The 21,525-nt window shown below is 44.2% G+C and overlaps 1 protein-coding gene across 1 annotated transcript; it reads right to left on the reverse strand.

Annotated features, from left to right (window-relative positions):
* Positions 1–2,040: 2,040 nt before the first annotated feature.
* ACBD3 (acyl-CoA binding domain containing 3) lies at positions 2,041–19,499 on the reverse strand. Its single transcript, XM_057374891.1, has 8 exons — positions 19,226–19,499; positions 12,096–12,237; positions 10,947–11,087; positions 10,065–10,223; positions 8,526–8,700; positions 5,897–6,089; positions 4,974–5,258; positions 2,041–4,134 (listed from the first exon to the last, which is right to left on the reverse strand). The coding sequence occupies exons 1-8, from the start codon at positions 19,482–19,484 to the stop codon at positions 3,923–3,925; spliced, it is 1,566 nt and encodes a 521-aa protein (XP_057230874.1). The 5' UTR covers positions 19,485–19,499; the 3' UTR covers positions 2,041–3,922.
* Positions 19,500–21,525: the final 2,026 nt, after the last annotated feature.

The following is a 21,525-nucleotide window of genomic DNA, read 5'->3' on the forward strand; positions in this document are numbered from 1 at the left end:
AGCAGTATTTGGGGAAAGATTTAGGATGCCATTGCATGGTTTGCTTAATCTTCTAGTACATGGTGGTGAGTGTAGCTGTGGTGTGACTCCTGAAGTTGTTTTTTTTTTTTTTTTTAAGCAATGGCCCCAAAAGCATGTAGCTGACATTTGTAACCTGCCCTCTGAACCTGGCTGTGGGTGCTGAGCACAAATGAGCCCAAGGCAAGCATGCTGCTGTCACAGAGCAGGGGACACACCCCAAGGGCTTGCACCTCTCTATGGCAAATAAAGCAGTGACCCAGCCCTGAAAGTTGTCCCTTTTGTACTCTGCCTGCCTTACAGCTGCAGGAGTGAAGGCACGGACAGGCTGGCTRCAGAAGCTGAAAGCTCCTGCTGCTGAGCTGGGTCTGCAAATGAACTAACAGCAGGAGCTGGGCTTAGTGACTGAGCTGTTTGGGTRAGGAGATGGAATGGGGGAGATCAGRGCAGGAATAGCTGGGGAGCAGGAAAGAAATTGTTATTTCCATGAATCCTTGGGGCACATTTATGTTCACTGGGCTCGTGCTCTGGGTGGCACCTTTGGGCAGTGGCACCTGCACAGTATTAGAGAGAAGAGAGCAGCCTTCGTATTTGGGATTGATGAGGGTAACACCTGYCCCAAGCTCTCAGCCTGGAGCAGGGCTGGCACTTGGGGGGATGCTTYGCTTCTTTGTACTTCAACAGGTCTCTGCAGCTTCCTCCTGCACCTCCTAAGGCAACTCCATAAATAGAAGGAGGTTGAATGTCTGAACSACCCCTGAGAGCCTCCTTGGACAGCAGACCCATGAGTCTGATGACCCTGCCCATTACAGTTACCTCAAAGGCTGCATCCAGCTGCTCAAAATCAGCATCCAATCTGTGACTGACAAAGCAAAATACAAGGCAGGAAGTGCCAAAAGCCAAGGGCTGGGAAGGACAGCAAGGAGGATAGGCAAGGATAATTTCACAGAGCAGACAAGTGGCTTAATTAGCAAGTTTCAACTGCACTGCTTCTCCTTCTGGGACAGCGGGGTCAAGGCCATGCCTTGGTCTCCCACAAAGTGCCTCAAAGAACCTGTTATAGCAATGGGTTTTCCCGGGGATTACTTAGCTTTTCTCATAGGATCAGTCCMTTTGGAACAGAACTCTGTCAAGCTGTTGATGTTGCATCATCTGGAGCCACTGCCAGTGACTCAGTTCATTCCACACAGTGTTTATAGTAATTCTCTTGTGGAAGACTGCCTAAAGTGAGCTGTCAGGAGCACACTGTTTCTGTTTTAATTGGGGAAAGGGGGATTTATACATGCATGAGACAGGTAAAATAGGCTCAACCAGAGCAGGCGTACTGCTCTAACTCGGCTTTCAATGTACCTGCACATTTCACGGGAAATGAGCTTGTAGCACAGGAAATGGCGCATCGAATGTATCAGCATCTTGCTTCTCATAGCACAGCCCAGCACAGCACTTGTTTTGTTCTCTCTGAAGAGAATAATTCTGCTCCCCAGGTGAAATCTGGGAGCACCAGGTTGAGGCTGCTGTTTATGGGAGCAGAGGGGGTCACAGACCAAACCAATGCACATCCTGGCCTCAGCTCCAGGATAAGCTACTTACCAGCAGCAGGTAAGCGGGAAAAGATTTTGGATGTCAGAAACCTCAGCCTAAGCTGCGTTTTTGCCTCTAAGTCCTTGCTTTTCTTCTTGTTCAGTCTAAACCGTGTATGGTCCTGCCTTGCCCTCTGGGCCAAAARCTTCTCAGGAAGCTCTCTCCCTTGGAGGAGAGAGCTTACAGGTTTTAGCTGCCCACATCCAGCCCCTTCTGCTACCCACTCAAAAACCAAAGTGATGATGCAGTTCAAGCYGGACTCTTCCAGTATGGACAGATGGCCCCATCCAGCGAGGCAGTGACATTCCTGGGCAGTATTTGACCAGTGTGAACACGGTGCTGAACCTCTGAATATGAGAGAGAAGATGACAAGCTTATCTTAGCTCAAGAGCCATACACAGCAATGCCAAGGTTTAGCAAATTAATAAAAAGCCAACAGCATTACAGATAAATGTATTTTAATTAGGATTAAATACTATCTCAAGGTATCTTGAAATCGCACTTGTACTGTACTATCAACAGCCAGAGGCAATAAAAAAAAAGTCTGAAAACGTAGAAGTTCTAACATCCAACACATGACAGTAAGTGCTGCCATTTAAAGCGACAAACACCGCTCCCAAGAACAGATATTCTCAGAGGAAAAGGTTGTAACATTTCTGTATGGACAAAAAAAAAAAAAGTAAATTGAAGACCAGAAGAAATATATTAGTGCCTGCCTTTTTAAAAGTTTTTTTTTTTTTGTTTTTTTGGTTTTTTTACATTAAATACAGTTTTCTTTAAAAGCAAGGTACTTTCTAAATTCATGGTTTCTATACTGTATGTACACAAGAGCAGAACATTGTACAGTGTTTTTGGATAAAGCAGCACTAACTAGCTGTAAGCTGGTACGGTGTTGCCGACCCAAAAAGCAAGATGACAAGTTAAGCACTCTAGGAGAAGTATCTCCATGGTTGGTATGAGAAAAGTAAAGTATCATGTATGTACAAACTGCTGTTCAAACAAACCCCGCCAACTCAACATCTTTGCCGTGGAACTGCACATGCTGCAGCTGATCAATGGAAGTCTTACTGCAAGAGCCGGTCTGAGACCCAAAGCAACCATTTCCTTTCAGTAACAAGGTGCATCACCCATGCAGAGAGCACTTGCACAAGTCATTATTGCAACACGTCACCCCTGGGCTCCAGGGGCAGCGGATCCTTACTGCAGCCTCGAGCCAAGTAGCCACTTGCATTTTTTTTCACTATACAAAATACAAAATGCCCCAACCAAACCATACGAAATTGAGATTAAAGCTATGTTAAGTATCTGTACGTGCACCTGGCCTTTCTGCCAACAGTTACAAATTAGAAGAGAAAGTTTGCACCCCCCTATCACCAGTTCAGACTAAAATGGAGTGGCAGTGATTTCCATAATTAGTGCAACATTAACTTCTATACTCTATCAAAGTGACTGACTGCTCTTTAGATGCACAACATGCTTATTCAGGTCTTACAAAAACAAATCRGTAACTGTGCAGAAAACAGGTTTCAAGTTTTTAGCATTTTTTTTTAAGTCTTTCCCATTAAAACCCCATTAAACTCAGGAGTAGTTTGYGCCCTGTTCAAAGTCAATTGCATCAAAAAATGACTTTTTTCATTCTAGGGTTAGCAGTGGGGCAGAGATTAAGGTTTTTCTTACAGATACTTTTAAACATCATTCAGCTTGCACTTTCAGAAGAGGTTATTTGCTGTACCTTCAGGACGTTGTTCATTCTGTTCTTAGACACTACACTGGTTTAGGGAACTGAATGTTTCTTCTTTGATGAAGACAGAAGTGAGACAACTTGTTTCTAAACTGCATAAACTTAAAAGTTTCAAGTTTTAATGGTGTAAAAAATTCTGACATTCAATTACAGTTAAGAGAAACTTGCTACACAGCAAACTGCATCCAAATCTACCAGTTATTGATGGGACCTTTAAATTAACCATTAACGAGTTATTCAAGGCATCCAGACCTGGAAACATCAGATCACCCAGCCAGTGAGCCAGCAACTCCCTCCCCCTTTTTYATGAGGCTTTAACAAGTGCAACTGGTGTGACCTCAGCACTGGAGCCAACGACTCCAATCCCCAAAAAGGTCAGGGAGATCCTGTGTTAAGCCCAATGCAATATGCATTAGTGTCATGGAGCAGGAAGATCCCAGTGTCTACTTGTTAAAAGTTCACACAAACCATACAGATACAGACAGRATAAAACACAGACTCAAAAGGATCCATTATGCTTGAAAAAAAATCCAAATAAAATGACATCTTCTGCACAGCCCAGCCTCAGACACAGCCACACCTTTATCTAGTATAATAAACTCTGTAGTAAACTGTTTTTGACCTCCATAGAGAGTAGGAGTTGTCAAATTTAAGAAGATAAACTCCTCTCCCTGGGTACTGGTGGCTRCCAGCATACACTTCTTCGTGACAGTCTCGTCTGTACACAGGCACTATTTCATCTAGCTGAGGCTTGTTGGCATTCTTTTTGGCTTTTTCTTCACTGCTAGTATTCTCTGCAAGGGAAAAAAAAAGAGTGTAAGTGAACACGGGTGGATGCTTTAAAAAAGAAAGTCAGACTGATCTCTAGTAGACAAGGCCCTCTTTGTTAGCTTAGGAATGAGAGGAGTAGAAGGGATTCACAGCAAAGCTGGAGCCCAAGTGCTCAGAAGCAGGAGGAACATAAGCATGCTCTCTTAYCATGACTTTTACAGTTTGATATTGAAACTCCCCACATCCATCTCCCCAGAACAGCCAGGTCAGTTTGTTGAGATGCCAAGCTCTAGTTTTCAATAAGACAATCACCCCCCACTGACTGCCACTGATGTGACACACTGATTGTCACAGAGGACTTGGTAGTAATACCCAGAAAGCCACTGCTTCCCAGGTCATGGCAATTCCTTCCAAGCAAATCACATGCTCATTTCAAAACATTTTTGTGATGGTATGCTAGACTCCCCCACAGGCAAAGGCCTGTTTCAGCCACTGTCAGGACTTGCGCTCTGAAGCTGTTTTGCTGCAGCCTCAAGGAAACTTCCTCCCTAGAAAAATCTCTTTAACAGCAGGACAGGATTTTCCCTAAGGTTCCAGAGCGCAGATCCACTGCACTCTATTACAGCACAGGTTTCAGTTAAGTTTACTGAGTAGTTGACTTAGGAAAAGGATTTCCCCAGCCTTAGCTGCTTTAAACTGTCTGTGATCAAAGGAGGTGACCAAAGCTACTTGCAGAACTGCAGTTCCTATTCAAATTTGAAATCATGACAGCAGCCAGATGGAAAAGTAGATTACACAAGACAATCAGTGGGGGTTTCCCTCACAGCAAACTCTGACAATTTACATACATTAGCGTGCTTACCTTCCTCTTCCTCCTCATCATCACTGGACTCGCTGACATGCACACTGACTGCAGTATTAGGGGAGTCTGTCCATTCAAAATACACCCCAAAACCAATGTCATAATTGTCTGTAGCAAACTCCCAAAAGAGGTAGGAGCCCTCTTCATGAGTTGGTACTCTGACTGTAACCACTTCTCCTCGGCCCACTGTGATCACAGAGTCTGCATCCTGACGGATTTTTTCCTTGAAGTCTTTTATCTGGGGTCGTGTCCACATGGATGGGGCAGCGATCACTGGAACAGACTCTGKAGAGAGGGGAGAAAATACTCCAGTTAGGCTTTGTTTCAGCTATTTGTCCTGCATACTTAAGTGCCCCTTGGGAACACTTGAGGGCCTCAAGCATTAAAGTTGCTCCCAATCAATTTTTTTTAACTGAAGAAGCAAATTTCAACTCTGAAAAGATGTATGAAACACTGCAAATTTAGTTGTAACACTACTAAATGCTACCAGTTCACCTATCCACCACATTTAAACCAACTGTGCTTATGCAGAAAAGCCTCAGAAGGCAAGTGTACTGCTACAGGTGACAGATCTGTATTGCTCAGAACCCTTAACTGGAAGATCTTTAAACAGTTTTGATGCCAGTTCCAACAAAACTGAGCATATTCCTGCCCAGAACTGCCTTGTGCTAGAACTTTTATGCTCCTTTCCTACAAGTCTACAGTGAAAAGAGGTTCTGGATTCCATCAGCTTTGCTGAAATCCTTTTGCTGCTTCCTCTTTCCTTCCCCTCCCAAAGCTGAGTTTTGCCTATGCAATCAAACCTAGCTTTTCCATAGGCAAATGAAGCCAAACAAAGAGCCACAGTAACCCTAATTAAGTCATCTGAATCCTAAGAAAGGCTTTTGCTATTTATTTTAATTAAGAAATTTAGCTAATCCTACCTTTTGGTCCATTCTCCAGTGCTTCTTCCAAAGCCTCTGGATCCAACTCTTTTTCAGGACTGTCTGCATGTGCACTGGCCTGCCCATTAATGGAGGGGGTGTCCCCTGGGGCAGGGGTGTTCACCTTTGATGCAGTACTCAGGGGTGTCCCTGTTGCTGCCACCACTGCATCCTGCTGCTTCTGTAAGGCTGCCTAGAATGACAGGAATTTAAGTCAAGTACAACCAAACCCTCACAAGATGTCAGYTTTGCACCTTCTAGCAGAAGGTATAAAGACAACTTAAGAGAAAAAAAACCTCCCCCTTCACCCTGCAAGGGGGCTTGACTCAAAAGATCAGAAGCAGCACATATTAACCAGTTACATCTACTCAGCACCAAGGGATGGGATGTGAAGTCACTTTGTTTTGGCTGGTGGATACAGCCTGAACAAAAAATATTTCAGCTTTCAAATTAATTAGGGTACACACAATAAATCCTTGCACTTAACTATGGAAGTTTTTCATTCCTATAACATTTCTCTCAAAGTTGAAAGTGTGACTTATTTTCTAGGGTTTTTTTTTTTTTTTGCTGGCTGGAAGGGCTCCATCCAGCCTGAGCTCATCCAGCTCTAAAAAACTCTGRATATTGAAGGTCTATTAATTACATGCCAATTTATGAGTAAAASAGAGAACCCTCTTGAGCAACTTCACTGTCCCACATAATCAGTCCAGAGAGACAACACAGCTTTTTTTTGTTGGGACAGGGAAATCATATAAGCGACCATCCTTTAAAGGCTAACCTAATAATCACAAGATTTTGAGGAACAAAAGGAATAGAGGTATCCTTCAGGAATATGAAGACAACATAGAAAAACATCAGTTAAGATTTCAAATTTAAGCAACTGCACAGAAGCTGTATACAGATTTCACTTTCTACTATAGTTTTATACACTGAGAGTCATGTGGTGTGAACTTCCCAGAAAACTACTACATACAGCCTTTCCAAAAGTAGTTTCTGTAGGCACAACAGAACTAACTGAACTAACAGAACCCAATGCTGCTGAGTCACTGGCATCCAAACAAAGTGTTCCTTGGAAGTGCTACGGAAGTTACATGAGACTTCAGGAAGTCCAAAGAATAACTATAACAGGGCAGAAAGTCTGCCTTTCTCACACCACTTCACCTCCATCAAATCATGGTTGGCTTGGAAGCGAGCTATAAAGATCATCTAGCTCTACACCCCTACCATGGGAAYAGACACCTTCCACTAGAACAGGTTGTTCAAAGCTCCATCAAACCTGTCCATGAACASTTCCTGGGATGGGGCTGCCACAGCTTCTCTGGGTAACCTGTGCCAGTGTCTCACCACCCTCATTGCAAAAAAAAAAATCTTCCCTATGTTCAATTTAGACCTACACTCTCTCAGATGAAAAATTCTGCCTCTCATTCTGTCACTACAGGCCTTGGTAAAAAGTCTTTCTTCATGTTAGGTACTGAAAGGCTGCAGAGAGATTTCCCCAGAGCCCTCTCTTCTCCAGGCTGGAGCGTTCTCTTCTCTAGGCTGAACAGCCCCAGCTCTCTCACACTGTCATCATATGAGAGGTGCTCTCTGAGCACCTTCATGGCCTCCTCTGCACCTGCTCCAACAGGTCCATATTCTTCTTACATTGGGGATCTCAGAGCTCCAGGGGAAGTCTCATGAGAGCAGAGCAGAGGGGAAAAATCACCTCTCCCCCTTAGCCTTCTGGCCACACTTGTTTTCCTGTCTCCCAGGATACAACTGGCTTTCTGGGCTGCAAAAGTCCATTGCCAGCTCATAGTCCRTGTTTCTTTCACCAGCCCAGCCCTGCAGGACCRCTCTCAACCCATTCACCCYYSAGTCTGATACTGGGAAGTGTCCTGACCTGACCCAGTACAGGGGCCTTGCACTGGCCTTGTTGAACTTCGTAAGGTTCACATGGCTCCCTTCCTTGGTCATTTCTTTGCTGAGGGCATCAGCCTCAACAAAATACACATCACTTAACAGGAAATTAGTACCTGAATTTTAGMTCTTTAGTTCAAGAACAGACCTCAGGCTGGCAGCTACAGTCTGTCCTCCCACCCAAATCACCAGCAGCTTATTGCAGGCAAGTTATTCATGAGGTACTAAAGTAAGATAATAGGTGCAAAAGGAGAGAAAAGTCAGCAGTGCTCAGGCTGGCAGGGAGGAGCAATCTCCAAYCCAGCAGTGATGCCACAGTGCTGCATATGCGTGCTCAGCTAGAAACACAGGGCTGAGCACAGCCTGCTGCTCTGCACAGATCTTCAGGAGAGTCACCTGAATARGTCTGTTCATGCTCAGATGCACTGGTATGCCATTACCAGGGCTGCAGCAGAGCATTTCACTTTTGGTCTCCAGTAACAACATCCAACCAAGTCATTAGGAAAAACTGCTTAGAATTTTCTTAATTAACAGCTGCTTCAGAAAACTACTTGAAAAGATGAAATAAATAAAGGGGCTTTGGTGTTTGAATCTGAAGTAGCATTAGTCACTAGCACAGTAGCTCTCCTTGTAGCAATTATCTCTTCAAGGAGATAAGAGCAGACAAGTTAATGCCTCCCTGTGACAGCCTGGGACACAAAGCCCAGGTTTCCCAGCTGGCCAGCCATACCTGCTGCTGGGCAAGCTGCACTTGGTAGAGCTGCTGCATGTACTGCTGGTAGTGCTGCTCCTGGAGCTGCCGGATGAGGATCTGCTGCTGCTCGTAGTTGCCGGGATACTGCTGGGCCGCGTACTGCTGGAACTGCACCGCTGTCTGYGAGTTCAGTGCTGCCATGATCTGCTGCCTGCCGGGGGGGAGCACAGCACGGCATTACCAACAGCTCAGGGCATGGGGAAATCCCTGCACTTAGCTGGCTTTGAGGCCACTTAAGTCACCTAATTCCCTTCCTGCAAAACCCAATTAAAATAAATCTACATAATGGACCACGACCCAGAGCTAATGCAAATGWGAGTTTTGCCTAAAAATATGCTGAGAACATAAAGAAGGAAGTAATGTTTTCTACCCAATGTTTGGAAACATCAAGTGTTAAAACAAGAGCTCTTACATAATTCTCAATCTATAGTCTGATAGAGAGGTAGTGCTATAAAAAACCCACATGACTAAACTTCTCAAACAATCAAAGGAAAAAGATCCACATATGCTTTTTCCAGAAACCATCCTTCCAGCAGACCTGCTATAAATATTGGTAGTAATAAACCTGCTGTGGCACAGCACACAATGCCTTTTGGTGAATCTAAGAAAAACACACCACATTACTATCTTAGTTTCCCTGGTCAGTATGCAAACACATATGAAAAACATGACTGACAGTGGCCTAAATCAGGAACAACAAAAAATAATGCTGCCAGATGGGGCATCTGCATCTCCAGTAAATGCAACTGCTGAAACTTCAGAAGGAACACATGGGTTACATATGCACAGGCTGTTTCTCTCCTCTCTCCGAAGAACTAAAAGAAATTCTGTTGTAAAATGACTAGATAGATCCAGGGTCTGTCTCATGTTACATTCATCCTTCCCCCTCTTCTTCCAGGCACAAAAATGATCTTCCAAAGTATCAGTATTAGACTGGTCTAATAACCAAAGAGCAAGATTTACTGCTTTTYAGCAAACTGTGACCAGTTTAGATACACTTGGTATCCACATTCCTTTTCTGTCTAAACTCTTTATCTCTGTAACCTGCTATGACCACTTAATACACAACTCCTACTCATGTAAAAAAACCCCTCTTAACTTCAAGGCACACCACACTTYTTGTTACTTAGCACTGTGCAACACTTTTTATTGTAGCTGTTAATTTATGTCTGCCTTTTACACTCCTCTAGCTCTCACCGTGTTAAACAAGCAGTAAAACCGGTGGTTTAATGATTTGCTCCCTTCCCAAAACCACCACATAGCATGCAAARGATCTACTTCTGAGACACCCCCTGCAAAGGCATTTTTGTTGTGGGAAATAGTTGCTGACTGATGTGGAACAGCTTTAATATTCTCTTAACTATTACATGTGCAAAGCCAGATAKGTATTTTTGGCATGTGGATGTGATRGGAACAATGRAATACAAWTAGAGCTGTATATTCCAAGTATACACTTGTCTCAAGTGCAATGCAGTTATTCTCTTTTAAGTGCTGTTTCCTGTTTCCACTACTCACTTCTGTTGTTCCATCCGAAGTCGTTCCTCCTCTATTCTCCTCCTCTCCTCTTCTTCCCTTCTCAGTCTTTCCTCTTCTTCTCGCCTTCGTTTTTCTTCTTCCTTTTGTAACCGCTCCCGCTCCTCCTCTTCACGCCGCCTTCGCTCTTCCTCTTCTCTTCTGCAACATCCACTCAATAAGTCATTTCAGCATTCCTACAATCCTAGGATGAGTTATTTTCAACATGCTGTAACCTGCCTTTTGCATCCCCAGTGAGGTTTTTTTGTTTGGTATCATCTCCTCACACTTAAATTAGCCTGGAGAAGTGTCTTACTGGACACATAAAAAAACTTACTACTGTAGAGTTTTASTGCACTCAGCAGCATGACAAATGTAAATTMTGTGTTACAATTTGATATTCATGCTAATTAGTTTTTATGCCACCTGTAGCAGAGAGTGGCAGAAAAAATTTCCTGGAAGCTTTACAGCCATCTTCCAAGCTTTAGCACATGTTCAATAATAATGTGGGATACTATGATTTAATAATCATATCTGAAAGCAATAATAAGACAGCCTTTGTCAGGTTGCTAACCCATACTAGAAGAGAAGTTTAAAACACCTGGCAATTTAATGTTCTCTGTACATTTAGTCCACAGACATATCAGGACAGATATTTGGTGAAGAATCTCTTCTTACTGTATCAGCAAAATTTTTAGAACTCCAAARCAACCATTCATTATCAGCAAAGTAAAAGGTTTAAAGAGATCAAATGGTACCACAGCCACCTGCACTTCTAGCATTTCCCTTCCCAAGACAACTCCAGCCTAAGCTAGCTGTGRTACTGTCCACAGGCCAAGAGTTACACACTAAATAGATGCTAACACCAAARCACCCAAACGTTACCTTTTCTTTTCTTGTTCTTCCTTCTCTATCTTGTGGGAAGTGACATATGTTGAAAACAAGTGGCAGCACCTATGTAGGAGCTTGACAAATTCTGTCATTGCTTTTTGTTTTGACATGTTTCCCAGGGCAGCCCATTCCTTCCTGAGAGAGAGAAATCAGCTGAAGTAACAGACTCAACGCTTTTCAAGGCAGTAGTGAGCTCTGACAATCCAGCAAAGAAAAAATAAAGTTGGGACACCAGGAACCAAACTTTATCATATGCAGTTTCAAAGAACCAACAACTTCTTCCCAAAGACAGTACAATGTTCTCTTCTGCTTGCATAAGAACAATTCTTTCAATCAGAGATAACTCAGCTCTTACGTGAAATCTCATATATCCCATCAACCCTACTTGGAATTCTGAATTATGTCCAAAAGTTTTCCAGCTAAAAGTGAATCTGAAGTATTTTTTAACCTTCTTCCACTCTAGTTTGTGGAAAAAAATGTTTCTATTTTCCAGAATGAACAAACATGGTAACACTCCTTGATTACAGGATTTCAGTCACTTGAAAGAAACAGCCTTGCTCTTCCTAAGAAAAGCTGCATCCATTTGTGCAAAAGCAGTGTCCTGGGTCCACCTCAAAGAAGGCACTGCTGTGTTGCACATTGCCTTCACTCTAGAACACTAGAAAGGGCAACAATGAACATGAGAAGTGCAGCCTGAGCTGCAAACAACACAAGAGACATACCTGAGACTTCCCAGGTCTCATAAAAAATTTACACTCTTTGAATGTATCAGGTGCCTGACTTCAGAAATTACCTTTGGTGTTAGGACAAGCTATGGTGGCAAAAGGCTTGGCCTGCTGTAACCATGGTGTGTAGTTTGGATGAAACATGGGCCTGCACATTAATGCACCATAAACTGCTATGAGAAACTGGACTGTCAGAACAGCAGCTTCGAGCATAGTTGAAAAAAAAACCCAATAATCTTCTGTTACTTCCTGTACTGAACTGTGACTCACACTTCTAAGATGTATTTGAAGAGGTCACTTTCACTTTCCATGAGCATACACACACTTGAGATAACACATATACTTGTAGAAATTGGATGATGTTATCTTCAGACAGGAAAAGCAGAGTTAAGACCAAGAAAACCATCAGCCCTTTTACCTTCTATCRTTCCCCAGGACATCAAAGAATCCAACTTCAGGGCAAGTGTCAGGGTTGTAAGGTCCCAGCAGAACCTGCTTGTGCAGTGCCACAAGTTTGAGCTTTTCTTCATATGTCGGATGAAAGGCTTTGCCATCTTTTTCTGTAAGAAAAAAAAAGAAAAATTTCACTGTTGTGATTAATTAAGCATAGGATAGGAATGAAGATGTTGCATAACCATTACCATGATTTCTAACATAAAATAAAAAGAAAAAAAAAGTCAAGTCACAAAAGATTAGACAAATTAAGTCAGTTCTATTTAAATAAAATATAGATCTGTCCAGAAACTAATGAAAACTTCTGTGTGGAGTGCTTTGCATCCCACTATCTACAGGCAATCTTAGCGAGTCAGTTATCACATAAATATTTACATTAATTTGCTGAACGTCACACCATATGGATCTCTATCTCCAAAATATTTAAAAACCTTAACTGAATTCAAATGTGTCTGCCAAGTCTACTCTAGTGTGCATAGGAAGGATCTTCCACAAAAAAGTAGTGATGTTAATTTTATAAATTGCTCTCCTTTCATGCTCTTCACATCGGTGAAAGCAGAACAACCAAGGTTGAAGGCAAGGAAGACTGCAGAGAGAAAAAATTAAGAGTCAAGGAGAGTTTTCCTTGAGGGAATATAATTGCTGCCTTTGGCCAAGGCAGCTGGAATAGCCCCCCACAACAAAAAGCCTTGGAGCTGACTTCATCAGCATGAACACATACAGTGAACTCTGACACTAAGAAGGCAACATAAGCCTGAACATATTCCAGTGGCTCCACAAGAACATCTTCTGAAGCATTCCCWGTTTGATCTCAGCATGCTTTTACTGGTAAGAAGATACTTGCATTGATTTAAAATTATACATTAATTAGTCAGCTAGGACTCTCCTTAACACACTTAAATTGTCAAAACAAATCAAAGAAACAGGCATTGCTTTATGTGACTACATTGCTCATTAAGAAAATATTTTTTAACATGAAAACAAATAAATAACCGTGAAAGGGCTGAAATGAGGAAACTACTACCAGAGGTAAAAGATAGTCACTTCCCATGACCATACTGCTCTCCATGTAAATGGGGGCTTGAGGCAGAGCTGAAACTCCTTTGGAGCAAGTAGTTTACAGTCCCAAACGGAACAGTCCACACCTAAATTTCAGGCTGACACATATGGCAGAATTGCTTGGCTGACACTTGTGAACAGTTATTAACAGGAAAACAAGCAAATCTTAGAATGAGAGAGGAAAGAAAATACCTCTACTACAGCTTATTGAGAAACTCAGAGCAAATACTTCTGGAAATCAGAAACAATCCCAGCGGGAAAGTGCTTGCAGGTCACAGCAAGACACTCTATTTTTGACATTACTGGACTTACTCAGCTGAAACATCACAAGGAACCACTACATGCATGCCATTTGTTTTGAAGCCACAATCAAATGATTAGAAAGGCAAATATTTCATCACTTATTATCCATTCCTAGAAATCCACATCACTCGTGCAGAATCTCAAGTATTCGCTCGTTACAGTGTCACACAACCTTACAGCAAATATAGCTTCCAGCTTCAAAAACAGAAGCCTTTCTCCACAAAAATATCTACTTCCAAAAATATCTGATGGGGTAGAAAGGGGGGAGGTGGAATACAGAAACTGAACCAGAGTCTACTCAGTGGTATACAATGAAAGGACAAGAGGCAGCTGACACAAACTGAAGTACAAAAAAYGCCACTTAAGCAATTTTGTGTGTTTTTATTTTGTTTGCTTGAAGTTGGCTTTTTTAAATGATGTTGTTTGTTTTTGTTTTTTAAACTGAGAGTGATCGAGTGCTGGAACAGGTTGTCCTGAGAAGATTTTAATCTCCATGACTGGAGATGTTCAAAACCCAAACAGAAACAATCCCATGAAGCCTGAATTGAAAAGGAGGGCTAAATCTGACAACCCCAGCAATTCCTACCCACCCCAAGTCTGTGATCCTTAAGAGATGTACATCACCATATCCAGGTAAGCTTTCAACCCCTGCTCTGAGGTCTTCCAAAGATCCCTTTGGCTTTTCCTCAATTCTTCACACTTATCCCAGGATTTACTTATTAGGTAAGAAGCACTTCCATTAGACTCAATAAATAGCACATGCTTTTAAATAATACTTAATATCCTGGGGCAGCATGCTACAAAGCAARTCAATTGACAAAGGCACTACACTGAAATTTTGCCAGGCTTGTGAGCAAAGTATGACTGTCCAGGGGTCCCTATAGCCCAGTTTACTTGTCACAACCTCTGTGCCTACAGCTGTCAGGCAAAACATACAGCTAYTTGCTGTACTAGATCGCTACCAAAGCCAGATAACATCATCACTATTTGAACTCACTCCTGAAGAGAGTTAAAAAGAAAAAAACCTTCATTTCCCATGCAATGCACAGCGTTTTCACAGAACAGTGAAGTCAGACCTCATGCCCTAATTACTGATAGAAGCCAAAATCTGCATTTACAAAGAATGGTGACCCAAGGGAAGAATAACAAACAAGCCAAATAAGAGAGGGAAAAAGACAGGAGAAAAATATGAGACAGAGTTTCAGTGACTTGCAGATAACGTAGCTTAGAAGCAAATTATCAGAAAAAAACACTTGCAGCCAATCAGAAGTGAAGTTAAGTTTCATATTATTTTGCAGTTGAACGCTACAGCATGAACCACACTATATAATCATCTCAAAGATTTGGAATTGTTGGTGTTTAACTGAACCAGAGGACCTGAATTCATTTGYAGAGTCAAACATGCCAAAAAGAGCATTAGTGTGTCTAGACAAGCAGCAGTGCCAAATGTATCCAAGCATCCGTGAACRCACCATTTAAGCAGGCATTACCCACACACCTCACACAGCTGTCGGGAAGTGGAAGAACATCAAAGAGCTTCAGGGAACATACTGAGAAATCCAAAGGACGTGCACAGCAGTAACACAGCAACTGTACAACCTCCCCTATGCCACTGGTACCCCTGACCCAACAAGGCCCGGAAGATGCTCAGTTTTCAACCACAACAGAAATACTAGTTGATTACTGATACTAGTAATTACTAGTTGATGTAGCTGATACTAGTAATGAGAGCGGCTTATGTCGCTATGTGGCACTGCATTATTTACACGAATTGTTAAAAGCCTGCAAATTCAGACACAAAGGATTTCAGGAAATATGCTTAAGAGACTGCATTGTACACTATACTCTTACTCCTGTATGACTTCAGATTTTTCCCCCTGCAAGAAACACGGCACACAATGCTGCACCTTCCACTCCAACTTCACCTACTGCACCCACTCTAAACTAATTCCTTTGGGATATCATTCGAATGAGTCATCTACAAGTAGCTAGAAAACAGTTTGTGAAGTGTGATTTTTCCCCTCATAGCTTTTAAAAGCAGAAGTCACACATGTTAATTCTATTCATTTGAAAAGTTTTAATGAGCAAGACCAAAACTGAGAAGTGAGAGGACTGAACTGCTACCTGCAGATCCCAGTATAGTCTTACACTCCTAATCCTCCTCTCCTGAAAGAATGTTCTGCATTAACAGAAGAATTACTGACTGACCCTWCCAATTAATTATGATCAAAGCTCAACTTCACAAACATAGATAGAGGGGTTTGCATATTCTTGAAAACAAGAGCCTACTTAACTTACGAATTACAATCACATCATCAAATTAGTGCTCAAAAAAAGAGGTCAAACTATTAATTGAGAATGATGTTCTGCTGAGGTTGAAGATGCATTCTTGTCAGGATAAGAGGAAACAACTTAGAACAGTCAAGAAAATTAGAGTACTTAACATTCCAAGAGAGCTTTCAGATACCAAAATGATATGGTTTGTGTACTGTCTGCTCAGATATGTTGCACTGTAAATCAATTCAGACAGTGTATGAACACTTCAGGGACTGTCATATATTGAAGGTTGGGTGCAATGGTATTTCAATGACAGGATGTGGAAAAYAACAAAGCCAGGCTGATCCTGGGAGAGATTTGCTGGCAGAGCTATGCAATCACCCTGTCCTGCTGCAGGACAGAGCTTACACCTTGTACAGGTTACCCTCACTGGCATAACTCACACCAGCTCAGCAAGCAGAATAAGCCATCAGAAACACTTCTACTGTGCCAGATGCCCCAGGGCTCACAATTACAGCTGGTCCTAGAGACAAAGAAATGTACAGTGACTGTAACATGACTGCTCTCCACTGTACACTGGATCCAGCACAGTGCAGCAGCTTCTTAATGGAAGCCAGATTGCTGCTTGACCTGCACTAGGCTTAACTGAGCAGGAAGGGAAAGAGTGCATAAAGGAAAGAAGGCTCTTGTTTCCCAAGAAAAATGGATGGGAACACCATTACCATCTATTTTCTATGCCTCTATTATTCTGAAAAGCTCTCTTCACAAGCCATTATGAATGCTAACTAAAWGGTAGTGCATATCTCCTGCATAGCCTAAGGTCTGACAGTTGAAGCGACCCAGGATCAAGCATTTTAGATCTGCTTTAGATTTGTCTTTATCAGAGACAGAATAAAGTAGCTTTTGAGTCTCTTTAATATCCTAGCCTGGCTTTAGTCGTGTTTTGCACATTGTTTATGCACACTCTCACGCTGTCTTGTCCCTGAGCAATTCTGTTACCTGCAATATGCCACCATTGACAAGTGTTAGCAGTCACTGTAATAAGCAAACTCRTAAGTATTTTGATCAGATTAAACTTTTTTTTAGAATAAAGTACACCATGAGTTACAGACAACTCAGGCTGCACACTGCAGCAGAAAAGAAGCTGGTTAACTATCAGCACAGTTTTTTAGAAGGATGGTCAGAAGAGAAGTCTCAGCATTGACCTATTCACATGGGGCACCCCTCAGATAGATGTACTGCCTCTGGAARCACAGAAGGAATCCCTGCTTGCTCCTTGGCATACACAAGGCTGCTAACCAAGCATGTCCACTCCCACAGTTGTTCTGACTGTGGATGCATGAAAATAATTTGGAAACGAGACCAATTATTTTTGGAGTCGTGCAGATATAGAACACGCTGGCAGAATCAGTAACCCAAGTATTACAAGCTCCTGTAGCTCACCATCAGATCTATAAATAAAAATCCTCGTGTTATGTCACTTTCAGSAAAACATCTACAGATGAAATGATGGGCAATGACTTTGCATGAGTTATTCCAGCCACAAGGATAAAGAAACAAGGTTTTCACTGGAAAGACTGACAACACAATTGAATAGGGAAAATTCTCCTCTTAAGATGAAACCCATGAGTTACAAGACATTGCAGAAGGCTAAAAAAGGAGTGGGAATAAGCTGAACCAGAGTTTTGATTAGGAGGACAGCAACAAAAAAAAACAACACTGCTAAGACAGCACAAGGCAAGGAACTGGAACCTACACACAAGTAACACCCCACAGGCTTCAACATCCAAGAGGAAATAAACCAAAACATAAATTCCATTAAAAYATTTGACAGAATAGACATAGGTTATTGCTTATCTGCATAGCAATAATATAGATAAAGGAATTCACAGCATGTAATTTTTGCATTGTAAACACAAGTTTACACTGTAAACACACTTCACACTGTAAACACATGTTCCCACAGAATATTCAACCCAGGACAGACCACAGTTAACCGAGACAAGGAACTTGTTCCTGCAGAGACAATTCTTTCTGCATCATTAAACAAAGCCAGAAATCTTCTATGCAACTTCTTTTACAGAAATGAGAAGAGGCARTAAGTACAATGCTTCCACAACCTGATAACCAGCTGCAAAAGCTTTTGATACAGAAAGGAAAAAGAAAAAAAGATCTTATGATCCCTTATGGGGCTTTTTCTACTTAAAAAAATAATACCTCTGCATATTAGCATGCTCACAAAATTACTTTGCGGAAGGGCACCAGAATGGAGTAAGAAGAAAACTGCTTAGAGCCTTACATGCTCCCAACGCTACCAGGTGCAGGTCAGCCAATGTGAAGAAAAGACAACTTTGTCCTTCCAGCAGTGTTTCCTCCTGCCAGCAGCACTTGCCCTTCGAAGAGGCAGCCTCCYTGGGAGGTCATCTAACAACCGACTGCTGCAAGACTGACCTTCCCAAGTGCAGAGCTTGTCTTCCCCAGAGCAAGCATGGGGCTGGGCTCCCTGCTCCACCTGAAGCAGTGTCTGCCTGAAAGCCAGGGGAATGATGTATCGCTGAAACGTGCTCAGTATAGTGAGCAAAGTTCTTCCCTCGAAACCACACAGCCCACTTCCCCCCACCKGAGGTAGCCAAGTGGGGCAAGATACCTTCAGCTTCCCACAGAAGCAAACCTGGCTACAGGGAATCCCAGGAGAAACRCTCCAGGTCTACACCCTAGGTATTTCGTGGCTGCCTGTTGGAGKCATGGCAGCACACAGAATCAAAGAATSAATTAGGTTGGAAAAGACCTGTGACACCACCGAGTCCAACTAACGACCGAACACCACCATGTCAACTAGACCATGGCACTGAGTGCCACGTCCAGTCTTTCCTTAAACACCTGCAGGGACGGTGACTCCACCATCTCCCTGGGCAGCCCATTCCAATGCCCAATCACCCTTTCTGTGTAGAAATTTTTCGTAAGGTCCAACCTAAACTTCCCCTGGCATAGCTTAAGCCCGTGTCCTCTCGTCCTGAAGCAGCAAAGCCAGCCCTGAAGCTGGCATGCTGAGCAGACGGCTCGACACCTCCCGCCAGGATCCGGGCTGTCAGYAGGCGCGGCACCACTCGCGGGGAGCGCTCCTCGCCCACGTCTGAGAGCTTTCCCTTCCCGTGCCACCRGCACGGAGCTCTGCCGCTCCGGTTTCAGGCCGGGTGCCGCACACCCCCGGCAGTGCCCCGCCGGCTCCGCCACACCGCGGCCCGGGGCAGCCTCWCCTCCCGCCCCCCGCCCCGGCTCGCCCTGGCACACCGAGCCCCTCCTGGGGCCGCCCCCCGCGGCTCTCGGGGGATCCGGGGCTCCGCCTGCGCCCCGCAGCCCGGCCCGGCGGGTGATGCCGCCCGGGGCTCCCCGGTGCCGGTGGGCCGCCCGGTTGCGGCGGGGGGCGGTGCGGGCCGGGCCGCCGGCCGGGCTCACCTTTGAAGAAGCGCAGCGCCAGCCCGTAGAGCTCCTCCAGCGCGAAGCCCCAGCGCCGCTCCAGGCTCAGCGCCGCCTCCTCCGCCGCCTCGCCGCCGGCCTCCGCTGCTCCCGGGGAGCCGGGGCCCGCTCGGCCCCGCCCCGCCGCCGGCTCGCCCTGCGCCGGCCGCGCTTCGCAGGGCGGCACCTCGGCGTTGGGGCTCAGCGTCAGCCCGTCCACCGAGACCTCGAGCCGGTCCGAGCTCAGCACCGCCGCCATCCTCCGCCGCCTCCCGCCCGCCCTCCGCCTCCTGCTCCGCTGCGGCGGCCACGTCCCGACTTCCCGTCCCCTCCGACCCGGATCTTCCGGGCCCGCCCACGGCCCCGCCCCGCGCCGCGGCTCTGGAGTGCGGGATGCACCCGGGCTGGGGGCTCGGGGCCTCCTCTCCGCTCACGGACACTGCCTGCTCCTGTAGCGTTTGGGCTGCCGGGTCCCGGGAATTCTGGGGACATGAGCTCTTTGCCACCCTGTCTGCACTTCTTCATGGACGGGATAATGGGTTTTCAACAGTGTTATMTCCCTTGCGAGGAGAGACTGCGGGAGCTGGGCCTGTTAAGTCTGGAGAAGGCAATACTGAGAGGGAAACTCATTAATAAATACATCTAAGTATCGGAAAGTGCTGGGACTTTTCGGGGGTGCCCAGTGACAGGACGAGGAGCAATGGCCAGAAATYATAACACAAGAAGTTCACCTCAATACCTCGACCTTTTACACTGAGGGTGGCAGAGCACTGGAACAGGCTACCCAGGGAGGTTATGGAGTCTCCCTSTCTGGAAACATTCAAATCCCACCTGGATGARCTCCTGTGTCAGCTGCTCCTGGTATCCCTGCCTTCACAGGGGGTTGGACTGGGTGATCTCCAGAGGTCCCTTCCAACCCTAACAATTCTGTGATTGTGTGAAAGCCTTTTGCTCTAGCTGGAAGGTAGTGTGAGGTCTGCCGATGACCTCTTGTCCTCTCAGAAATCATGCTTCAGRCCTCACACAGGAAAGGAAATAAATGAGCCAGAGAAAGGAAAAAAGAGCACAAGGCAATTATTTCTCCGAGAGCTATATCTGCAATTAGCTCATYCCCTTGTGACCATGAAACACCGTTTACAATAATACCATTATCATGTGCTGTGGAAGGGGAGAGTCGCTCCCATGCACGGCTGCAGAGGTTTGTCCCCAGGACATGCAATCTTGCCTGCAGGATCACGGGATGCTTATGGTCACATTTCTCAGCCAAACCGAAGCACATGCTGCACTCCTGGGCAGAGGAACATCCCTGCCTGGTGGTTCATGGAGCCAATGCAAAGGAAGAGAATTGCACACCTCTGCAGCYTCCTGAAACTTGGGGGTGTGGGAGCCTCACCTGTCCCCCCAAAGCCTGCGCCCCCCTCTAGGGTTATCCCCTGAAATATATCACACTGCCTGTTTTATCTACCATTCAAAATGGCTTGGGATCCATCTGTTGATCTCTCAGGAATGTTGAAGAAATTTTGTTGTCACACTCACAAAGTGCTTTGAAGCCTTTGGGTGAAAGGGAGAAGAAATGTAAAGGTTTAAATTAAAAGAATTAATTTCCAGTTAAGTATTTATTGAGAGACTGAATGCCACCTAGGTCACTGTTGACTATGCATGGGGCAGAATTTGCTTCAGATGAGTCATCTAAGCTTTAACAGAAATTTTACAACTTATTGGCCCATTCCCTTGTAGCTTCTTCACTAGCATTTTTGTTTATGGAGGATCAAATGTAATACCATATGGTTTGCTCTTTCCTGCCAAAGACTGTGAAATGAGGGYGTACTATCCCCGTTTGTTGGTCGGAGCTCTCCAGAGCACATGATTCTCCGTACTGACTATTTGGTGCTATCTCACAGACCAGTCTAACAGCAGAACAGATTMTTTTATCTTTTCATACAAGCCTGCACCCTGTCTTACATGTCTGTCACTTCAGTGTCATATCCAGCTTCACTTTAATAGTTCATTTATAAAATCACTTGTATTGAAAGTTCTGTTTTCAAAGTTTTGGTCTGACTCATTTCCTGTCTGGCTTGAGGAGTTTGCACTTCGTAAATATTTTCTTATGGCATCAGTTCTACACTTTAATCCATAGCTGCTGCCTTAATAAGCTCTAAATTCTTTCTTTAAAATGCATCCTTAGAGTAAAAGAAGCTGAAGTTCTGACTGATCCCTACTGATTTTCTGTTTCACCCAAATAGAAGAAAATACTCGTTTTCTATACTGTGAAAAYCAGAGGTGTTTCTGCTTCATGGCAG

This window comes from Malurus melanocephalus, unplaced genomic scaffold (genome assembly GCF_030028575.1).
Source record: "Malurus melanocephalus ecotype Western Australia unplaced genomic scaffold, MMel_1.1 scaffold_235, whole genome shotgun sequence".
NCBI lineage: Eukaryota > Metazoa > Chordata > Aves > Passeriformes > Maluridae > Malurus > Malurus melanocephalus.